The 10,959-nt window shown below is 45.7% G+C and overlaps 1 protein-coding gene across 3 annotated transcripts in view; it reads right to left on the bottom strand.

Annotated features, from left to right (window-relative positions):
• Positions 1 to 2,289: 2,289 nt before the first annotated feature.
• Positions 2,290 to 10,959, bottom strand: part of LOC138771656 (uncharacterized) — a 13,089-nt gene continuing 4,419 nt past the window's right edge. The window contains exons 2-7 of one of the 3 annotated variants that reach the window (XM_069951517.1): positions 7,421 to 7,565; positions 6,861 to 7,327; positions 4,945 to 5,015; positions 4,531 to 4,839; positions 4,194 to 4,440; positions 2,290 to 2,738 (exon numbers count right to left, since the gene is read on the bottom strand). In XM_069951517.1, coding sequence (XP_069807618.1) covers positions 2,497 to 2,738; positions 4,194 to 4,440; positions 4,531 to 4,839; positions 4,945 to 5,015; positions 6,861 to 7,327; positions 7,421 to 7,521 — 1,437 coding nt within the window. In that variant the 5' untranslated portion in view covers positions 7,522 to 7,565 and the 3' untranslated portion in view covers positions 2,290 to 2,496. Of the gene's footprint in view, positions 2,739 to 4,193; positions 4,441 to 4,530; positions 4,840 to 4,944; positions 5,016 to 6,848; positions 7,328 to 7,420; positions 7,566 to 10,959 lie in introns of all 3 variants that reach the window. The other 2 variants (XM_069951518.1, XM_069951516.1) reach the window with 2 other exon arrangements.

Raw genomic sequence — 10,959 nt, 5'->3', positions numbered from 1 at the left:
TCTGCTTCTGGTAAGAACAAGCAGGGCATTCACACTCTGGCTCCTAGAATATGTGAAAATAATAATAAAATAATTTGGGCAAAATAAATACTTCAAATGCAATGTGACCTGAGTGAAGTCTTCTTTGCTTAGAACAGAAAGCTGAGACATACCAAACAAATCTTTTAGGCAAATATAAAGCAGCGTTGTGCGCGCTGCTAAACATGACCGGTTGTCTCCTCTTTGAATTTTTTTGTTATGCCCTAGAGAATTCACTCACACAGTGCAGGAACAACCTCGCCAAGGCAACCAGCTGATGCCCACTGGGTATTGTCTCCAGGCCCTGACAATAAAAACAAATTAGACCTATGCCAGGACAACCCCTTTAAGATGCATAATTTTACATGGTTTCTATTATTTTTCAACTCTGTTTCAAGCAGAGGAAACAAGCTCCAGGAGCGATGATCTTTTTAGTTTAATGTTTTGCACTTGTAATTCTGGTTAGCTTTTATTAAATGAGAAGTCCCATGGAAGGACAAAAACTGCAGGCAGGCTGGTAAGGGGAGGAAAATAATAAAAACTAAAACTCACCTGTTCTAGTGCTGCCGATGCGCCATATCCGGGTCCCTTTGCAGCAGCTGACTGTCAGCTTCAGTACATCATGCAATTCCACACTCCCAGTGTCCCAGTCACTGATTGGCTGGGCGGCACTCCGGGTCCTCACGTTACAGTTAGCAGAGCTGCAGGTCACTGGCTGATGTGAATGGGACCTGGGAGCGGCGCAGCAGAGGCACAGGGACAGGTGAGTCCAGTTACTATTTTCCTGTCCCAACCAGCATTCCTGCAGTTTTCGTCCTTCCATGGGACTTCTCCTTTAAGGGCAAATAAATACGGGCGGATCCGCAGCGGACTTTACGCTGCGAAATCCGCTGCGGATCCTATGCCAATGACTTTCAATGAGGATACATACTCGTAGCGGGATTTACATCCCGCTGGGAGTATGTATGTGACAGCGCCATTAACCCCCCGGCCGGCCGGATTATACTTTACCTCCTCCCCGCTTCAGCTTGCTTCGGGGTTCTCAGCTTGACGCCCTGCTCAGCCAATCAGTGCGCTGCCCCGCCGCAGCAACTGATTTGCTGAACGGAACGTGAAGACGCCGGGAGCCCCCGAAGCAAGCCAGAACGGGGAGGAGGTAAAGTATGCTCCGGCTGGCCGGGGGGTTAATGGCGCTGCCACATACATACTCCCAGCGGGATGTAAATCCCGCTACGAGTATGTATCCTCATTGAAAGTTATTGGCATAGCATCCGCAGTGGATTTCGCATCGTAAAATCCGCTGCAGATCCACCCGTGTGAATTTACCTTAAAAAAGAGAATTTCTGATCCAAACCATCTGTCATATACCACCACTTATGGTGCTGACAATGGGTGATTCTGGGAGCCCTTCCTCACTCCAAGGTTTCCTTCCATCTCATAAGTATAACTTCCAAAAATGGGTGGCCAATGGCTGCAAGATATAGCCTTGTATAATCTTGTAGCGTTCATAGCAACAGAGTATGCCACTAATTCCTGAGGAGGAAGGGGGGGGGGGGTCATGGAGTAAGGAAAAGCAATATCTTTTCTGCTCCCAGGATAACCCTTTTAATCTATGACCTATTTTTAAGGGATCCAACACCTGGGACACACGACTAGGACTCAACTGCATTAGCAGGCACAGCAACGCTGATATGTACAGCAATGTGCCCGCATAAACTTGAGCATCGGGATCCAGGTCTGAACCAAACACAGATTGTCTTTCCCAAGATCAAATCATACCCCTTTAAAGTTTAAAATATTCTTCCAAATACACTGGTGTCAGAAAGTTATATAGATTTGTAATTTACTTCTATTTAAAAATCTCAATCCGTCCATTACTTATCAGCTGCTGAATGTTCTGCAGAAAGTGGTGTATTCTTTCCAGTCTGTCTATGTCAGGAACTGTCTAGAGCAAGAGAGGTTTTCTAGGTTTGCTACTACTCTGGACAGTTCCTGATATGGACAGAGGTGGCAGCAGAGAGCACTGTGTCAGACTGGAAAGAATACACCACTTCCTGCAGGACATACAGCAGCTAATAAGTACTGAAATACTTGAGATTTTTAAATAGAAGTAAATTACAAATCTATATAACTTTCTGACATGAGTTGATTTAAAAGAAAATTTTTGCTGGACAACCCCTTTAAGTTGTTACCTTGTGACAGACTCTACAAGAACTGTTTTTTTTGTTTGCTAAATGCAAATATGCAGCCACTGTATTATATAGTCGTCTATTTTACAAACAAACCAGTTTTATTTTACCAGTGTTAAAATTTACAGACATCAATGGAACATGCGTATGAATGCCGCCACATTATGTGGAACCTGTGGTCATTGCAGCAGAGGTTGCTGTGGGATAACCTTATATCCTCCCTTAGCCGGTAGTTTTAAAGCATTTTGCGATTGGTTGTCTGAGTGTTTGTAAGGTAGTGCAGCAGTACTCAGCTGTTCTCTGTGATGAATGTCTCTGTGACCTTCGTTCCAGTGACTGAAGCCTTTTCAATGGGAGGCTGTAGTCTCTGAACTGGTGATTTGGATGCAGGTCTGGGACAGTGTTTTGCACCTCCCTCTGTCCAGTCAATGCGTATAGACATCTTTTTCACCGCCCTTCGCGATGTGCCGCATTTACTGTTTATAACTGCATTGAAGTTACAGCCACGGCCGCAGGCTCTTGTCACATAAGCTGGAAAAGAAGGTGGATGTTAGCAATACAAGTCAGCCAAGGGATAGAAATAGAGCTTTCTCAAGGTACTGCACTGGATATAGTGTCACTTTAGCTTAGAATAAGCAACAGCTATAAGAGACCAAAAGATCTATGTAGTCCAGGGATGGGGAAACTTTGACCCTCCGGCTGTTGCAAAACTACAATTCCCATCATGCCTGGACAGCCAAAGCTTTAGCTTTGGCTGTGCAGGCATGATGGGATTTGTAGTTTTGCAACAGTTGAAGGTTCCCCATCCTTGATGTAGTCTGTTTTTCTATATATATTTCTACATATTTTTCTACATATTCATATTATATTCAGAATCAAACTGTATGGATGTGAATTTATAACTATCCGCACACAGTCCAAAGAGACGCTGATTGTCTGGGTGCTGGGACTCCCATTGTTTGTTAACCCAAAATTGCAGGAATGCTGTGTCCCTAGTTTCTGGTCATGTCTCCTCGGAAAGCTACGTGAATGGTGTACAGATCCATAGAATGTCTCAAACTTAGGGTCCTTTTACACGGCACAATAGTCGAGCAGGCGGTCCACACGAACGATCCTCGCATCATTAATGCCGACATGGAAACTGACAGCACAGATACGAATATATCTGTGCCGTCAGTTTCCAGATGACACATGCAGTGAGTACATACCTAGTGCACTGCTGTGTGATCCCGCCTGTCAATCATTCTGGAGGAGAAAGCGGCTTGAAGTCCCTGCCAGCAGCCAGAAAGCAGAACGGAAGAGCCAGATCACACAGCATATTTGTGCTGTCAGTATCCTTTTGCTATCAGTCGCACATCTCGTTTACACAGGAAGATGTGTGTCCGACAGCGATAAATTTTAAAGCAGTCCGAAATATCCTTAATATCAGTTGAGGATTGCTCCGTCCACAGCTGCTCGCTGTCACTTCTACACAGACAGATTATCAGACAAAGGAGCATTTCTAGCAACTTTCCTGGCCCAATAATCGGCCCGTGTAAAAGGACCTTTACTAGAAATCCATGCACTACTTGCTTAGGCACAGCCCATCAGAAAAGAAGGGGAACATCTCTTTAATTTAGTGATCATTGGGGGTCTCGCACCTGGACCCAGTGATTAAAAGTTCTGACATGACCCTATCACACATGAGAAAAACGTAAAATACCCTTTAAAGGGGTTATTTAGGATTAGAAAAAAACATGGCAGCTTTTTTCCAGCAACAGCGCCGCTCTTGTACTCAATTTGGGAGTGTTTTTGCATCTCAGTTCCATTGAAGTGAATGGAGCTTAATTGTAATACCACTGCTCACAAAGCAGCTATGTTTTTCTAATCCTGGATACCCCCTTTAACTACTTTTGATGCCAAAATAAATAGACACTGGGGGGCGTATTTATCACAGTTCTTATTTCCCATTCTTTCCGTCCTGCAGTTTCCAGAATCCACCCTCACCTTTGATAGCAGTCACCACTGTATCCGGCAGCCGGAGGGGCTTCTCCATGGTGGTATTATTATGTGCAATCCGCTGCCCTGTGGCGGAAGATCGAGCCAGAGTCTCCCTGGAGAAGAAGTAATCCAGTAGACGCCTGGTCATTAGTTTGGGTTTATCTGGTGGGATAAGGGATAGGTCCTCCAGCTGCTGGTAAGTGATGTACACCCCAGATGCTGGCACCAACTCCAGTTTGGGACGTCCATTGCTCTGAGCAGAAAGAAACCACAAATTAAATTGCCACATTGTTTTTATGACTCAATAACTTGTTATACGTGTAGGTCACATGATTATATATACCTCCACAGGTGAAGCCCAGGCTGGAGTCCCATCTGGTAACGTTTCTTGTAGAGGTTCTTCCCACATGACACAAGATTCAGGAATTGTGTTCTCCCCACCATCATCCATCTTCATCCAGTACTGGAAGCCACTTGTCACCCCAGTGACCCGCAGCATGCCGTCTGGGGGAGCGCTGGTCACTTCATTTGGTGCATTTGGGGGGACAGGCTCTGGTGTGGTTGGTGGAATAGGGGATGCCATGCTTTCTGCATGGGGGAGATGGATTTCACTTGATGGGATGGGAGTAGATGAGGTCCGAGGTGGGGAGGTCTACAATATTATATGAAGTAGAATATTAAAAAGTCCAATAAACTATATAAATGTAACATAGTTTGCAACTTATAATGGGAAGATAGCACCCATGATAATAAATACCTGGGATTCTGACTTTGTCTCTAAAAATTCTGCCAAGTTCTTCAAAAAGGAGACGTTTCCATCGCTGACCACTGAAGAGGGGAAAACATTTTTTTCAAAATAATGGTAAAATGTAGAAGTGGATTTAAAGCATAAGATACATATAAAGAAAAGTTTATAAGCAGCATTTTGTGCTCCAGAGCTGCTATTATGTCTGTAAGGTCACATTTAAAAGGGGTTGTCCATTTACTACTACAGAACAAAACATACCTGCCCATGCCTCTCCCCCACCAAAGCTGGTTTCCAGACCACCCAGTGTCTGCTGTTGTCATCTTCAATGCTTCTGCTGATGTGTGGACAGGAACTGCCCGCTCAGCATAGACAGATTCTATTTGAATGATATGTCAGGAAAGCTTTAAAGAAGAGGCGGCAGACACTGGACGGCCTGGAAACCTGCTGCACACCCAGACCACTGGACACTATACCGCTCATATGTTCATCTTAACCCTTGTGGGGTGCAAGTCTATTAGCCATAATACAGACACTAAAATGCAGCCTGTGAGTATGGAATAAGTAAATTTTCTTTATATTGGTTAAGTCCGCAGCAACAAATCGACATTGTGAAATCTGCAGCACCCTGCAACAGGTATAAACAACTACTTCCCTGTTCCCTGCCACCATATCTGTCAGCTCTTCTGGCAAAATAGCCTTTTGTTACTTGGAATAGAATACATGTGGAACATCCACGCACCCTACTAGCTAAGCTAGGACCGCAAATAATTCTTGGACTCGATTCAGACATTGCAGATCTTCAATGTGGAAATCTTGGGGGACAATTATCAATTGAAAAAGTTGTATTTTTTGGCGTAAAATGGCCTGATGCGAATAAATTTATTCGCAAATGGCCGTTTTGCGAATAAAAATTTTCATCAGGCCCTTTTACACCAGCTTCGCCAGGGAGGGGGCGGAACGAGGGGCGAGGACTCTGGGTCCACTTTATCATTTTTCTCGCTGAAAAATGATCAGGAAATACACTGGTGCGCATGGGATTTACGTAGAGGCAGTGCGCCTCTACATAAATCTGTGTACTGTCGGCACTGCTGGGACGTTTTTAAGCCCGGAGTCCCCCTTGGAGTTTATTGGTTTAGGCTAGGGCTAACATAGGGACTCTTGCGACTATACACAGTCAAGGATTACAGCATTGTGCTGCGTAGATCACATCGAATGAATGCCTCTTGCTGCAATCCATCCTGACTAGTGATGAGTAGGGATGGTCCGAACCTGGTTCAGTTCGGGTTCGTACGAACCCGAACTCTCGGCAATGATTCCCGCTGTCTGCCCGCTCCGTGGAGAGGGTGGATACAGCCGGAGGACCGCCTGGAAAACTGGCATACAGCCATAGCCATAGGCTGTATCCCAGTTTTACAGGCGGTCCTCCCGCTGTATCCACCCGCTGCACGGAGCAGGCAGACAGCGGGAATCTGATGCCGAGAGTTCAGGTTCATACGAACCCAAACTCGGCAGGTTCGGACCATCCCTAGTGATGAGCGAACATCAAAAAAATTGTCATGGTTTGGTCATGTGGCATTTAACTCCCGGCATCTGGAGAAATTATATGCCATCCTAGGGCTGCTAGGAAAACATGGATACAGCTTATGGCTGTGTCCATGTTTTCCAGGACTCCATAGGACGCCGGGAGTTGAATGCAGAGTGCTGGACAATTTTCTGATGTTCGCTCATCACTAATCCTGACCATAAACCATCAAGGTTGTCAAGTTGTGACAAGTTAGAGATCACAACGTGACCACAGACACTTCCGTTAGCTGTGATGCATACAACACAACCCATGCCGCAGCCATAGTCACTGTGTAACCCAATCCTAATGAATTAGAAGTAAAAGTAGACATAAGCTAAAGACCTCTCACCCACAGACTGACCATCTGGTCCCATAAGTCGGTCACCTTCTTTTATTGCACATATTCCCCTACGAGACAAAGCGTCATTCTGCTCCTCCAACGTCTGGACGTGCCTTCTCAGTTCTTGATTCTCTTTCTCCAGTTCCTGGATTCTGCATTCTTGTACTTTAGCCGCTTCATCTCGTGAAGCCAAGATTTGATGCAGTTCTGCAATCTGTGCCTCCAGCTCCCGAACCAACTCTGAATAAAGTGCAGTTACCCGGCTCCCGGACCGTGCCGTCCAGCAATGTCCTTCGGGACCTTGGAGACCACCTGTGTCTCTGTGTGATAGACTTCTATTAGGCTCATTAGTTCTTTGAGTGTCTTGCGTAGCGACGTTACGATGCCGGGGAGTAGTGGGAGAACATAGAGGTCCATTTAAGGTTCTCTGTCGTTTCCTGGAGGTGAAGTCCTCTTCGGCTTGGTGCAAAATCGATGAAGACAAACATCTGGGACACAAGTGCAGAAGCAAAGTTAGTGTCAGACGTAAGATTAAAATCCACCATGTTTTATGATACTTGTGTATATATATAAATATATACCTGGGTGTCTGTGCTGCGTCTTGTGAGCTCTGTGCGGGCACATCAGGGACTGCGCTATTCGACTCATCTTGCCTAAGTTCAGGTTCTGCACAGCGGTTCATCTGTTTAATCTTGGGTGGTATTCACAAGGACACACGTTACATGCCTAAAAGGTTATGCAGACAGACAGTAAGTGAAAGCAGTCATAGAACAGGGATGGGGAACCTTCGGCCCTCCAGATGTTGCAAAACTACAATTCCCATCATGCCTGGACAGCCAAAGCTTTAGCCCTGTCATAGAAGGTGATGTTAGTTTAACATTGTGAATTGTGATCTGCCAACTACCCTGTGACTTATGGTAGTATTACACAGGCCGATGGGGGCCCGATAAGAACTGTAAATGAGCGCCGAACCGTTAGATTAGCGCTCGTTTACAGGGCCTATTACACGGCCCGATAATCGTTTAACAATCGTTACCGAAGCCCTTGCTTAAACTGCACACATTACCTATCCATGGTCCAGGGCTTCTCTTGTGGTCCGCTTCTCCCAGGGTCCCGCGCTGCAGCTTCAAAGCAGCCTGTCTTAGCTGACAGGCGCTCAGCCAGTCACTGGCCGCAGCAGTCCTGGCCAGTGATAAGCTGAGCGGCCTGTCAGCTAAGACAGGCCGCTCTGAAGCTGCTGCTGCGCACGGGACCTGGGGAGAAGCGGACCACAAGAGGAGCAAAAAAATCGTTATGTAGTTCGAATTTAAATGATAATCGCTCTGTGTAATTTCAGGCAACGATCGAAAAATCATTCGTGTGTCGTTGATTTAGATCTGAACCTAAAATTATTGATAATCGTTCGCTGTAATTCCACATTCTTTCGCTCAAGTTCCGTATTTGTTCACTAATCGTTCAGTGTAATAGCACATTGTTCATTGACTTTCTGGGATCAGAAGGAATAAACGATCATAGTAACGACTATCGCTCTGTGTAATATAGTAAAAGATTTCAGGTTAACGATAAACAATCTCGTTTGTGATCGTTTATTGTTAGTCGTTAAAAATCGCTCTGTGTAATAGGACCCTAAGTTTCATGACTGTGTTATATACTCTCAACTCGCAACTTTGTTATACACTCTCATATGGTTGGGGACAAAGAGGCATCTGATATGCGGCCATTGTGTGGAGGTCTGAACACCCAGATCCCAACTGATTAAAACTTTCAGTGTGACAAAGTTACAGTAACACTTTAAAGCGAGTCACTTTAAATGTAACTTTAATTATGGTGCACTACAGTGCACTGTATTCACTTACAATACAGGCAGGGGCGGGCTGGGCCGGGGGGCAGGGTGGCATATGCCCCCCGGGCCGGTCCCCCCAATGCACCTAAGGGCCGCAGCGTCCGGATGTAATTAACGCCGCTATGTCACTTTAACAGCACTTCTCCTGGTGGCCATGAACTTCCCTCCCGCCCGCAGTACAGCATCTGTTGCTGCTGACAGGTGGGACAGGAGCTTCCCCCTGCGTCTGAGCAAGCGATGAGGTCAGCTCCTCTGTGCTCAGACCACAGCAGCCAGAGCTGAGAGGAAGCGTCCCTCCCCCGGCCGACCCGTCCTGACAGAGAAGAAGTGTGAGTAATCTCTCTGCTTCCATTATCTTCCTCTCCTTCAGGGCACCATTTCTTGCAGGTGTGAGGGGCTGTGGCTGTGACAGGACAGCTATACTCTGAGGTGGGGGCAGCAGCAGCAGTCCTGTCACATCGGGGAAAGGGGGGGGGGGTGCTCCAGTCTCCGGCTATGGCTGTCTCCTTATCTTTATCTGTTGGAGCAGTCAGGTTTAAACCTTGCACTGCTGTTCTGCAGCTAAAGTAACAGGGATATTTGGAGGAAAATAGTAAAAGGGTTGATAAGGCCAGGATATGCGATTTTACCTACCTGCACCGTACCTATATGACTACACATATATATAGGCCTCTTGCTCAGAAGCTCCAGTACATTAGAGAGTCCCTGATAGGGTTAACTTATAGTTGGACCATTTCTTACCTTGGAAAACTTCTGATATGGACACTAGAAAGAATGTTTTGTCTCAAGAACTATTTCCCTCAGAGACATGTTTATCAGCGTCCAAGGCCATTCTCAGAGGAAAGCTGCCTGTCTGTTACAGTGGGAATAATGTGAAAGTATCATTGCACAGAATGTATTGTTCTAACCTTTTTGAATAATAATAATGAATACTAATATAGATGCCATTGCGCATGACTGAATATCTAAATCACTAGCACCGCCTCATCTATGTCTTATTAGCATTTGTTACCACCCTATATTTTATCTGTCTATAAAATGTGATGACCATAATAAAACTTGGGCCATTTTCTCCAGGCTTATAATCATGATACATTGTCTTATCTGTGTCCATGACGTATAAGTAACGAGCTGGTAATACTGCAGGATTCCAACTCTAGATATAATTTAAAAACCATCCTTTACCTGGGTTTTTGGCTTCTCTCCATAGAGAGAGGTCAACATATAAATTTAACCTTAACAGGGTTAAACCTGATTTGCTGCACTATAAGCCACAGATAAGAATACAGGAGCAGCCAGAGAAGGTACAGGGGTCTGTACTGTGGGTCCCTAACACACACACACACCACAGCTATCCATCAGCATCCCACATGACAGATCCCCCATTCACTTCAACATAGCCAACTACAGATTGTTGGGGCCATTTCGGTTAATATACAGTAATTTACCAGGACTGAATAGTGTGGTATGCTGCGCAAAAAAGAAAACAAAAGACAAACTGTGAATGTTGCATTAGGATACAAACTCACTGGGCGGATCCGCAGCGAGCTACCCGCTAGGGATGCCTGCTCTGTACACATATGGGCAGACAAACTCGCAGCGGGGCAGCGCACTGATTGACTGAGCGGGACCTGCCGGGGAGCCCCGAAGCAAGCCTGAGCGGGGACTAGGTGAAGTATAGGCTCCGGTGGCCGGGGTGTTAATGGGGCAGGCTGCGGACATACCCGCAGCAGGATGTGCATCCTGCTGCGAGTTTCTCTGGCCATATGGGTACGGGGCAGGGATACGCAGCGAGTCTCGCTGCAAATTTGCAGCGAGAAACTCGCTGCGGATCCGCCCAGTGACTTTGTACCCCTAGGATGTGTTTCCACATTTCAGTCTGAACATAGACGAAGGCACGCTGCCATTTCTTCACCAATAGCCATGCAATGTTGCTGGAATTATTCACAATATGGCACGGCTCTTGGTGAAGTAGTGCTGTGGTTTCCACTGTGTTTGAAATGCATTGTGAATGTGAAATAAAGACATTCAACAATTCTTCTGATGCCTAAGGACCCTATTACACCAACAGATTTCTGACCAATTTATCTGACAGATTTTTGAAGCCAAAGCCAGGAATGAATGTGAAAAGGAGAAATCGCAGCCTTTCCTCTATGACCTGTTCTCTGTTTATAGTTTGTTTCTGGCTTTGGCTTCAAAAATCTGTTAGATAAATTGGTCAGAAATCTGTTGGTATAATAGGGCCCTAATGCTGGGTTTACACGGAGCGATAATTCG

Source organism: Dendropsophus ebraccatus, chromosome 14, assembly GCF_027789765.1.
Source record: "Dendropsophus ebraccatus isolate aDenEbr1 chromosome 14, aDenEbr1.pat, whole genome shotgun sequence".
NCBI lineage: Eukaryota > Metazoa > Chordata > Amphibia > Anura > Hylidae > Dendropsophus > Dendropsophus ebraccatus.
This window is presented reverse-complemented; position numbering and strand designations above follow the sequence as displayed.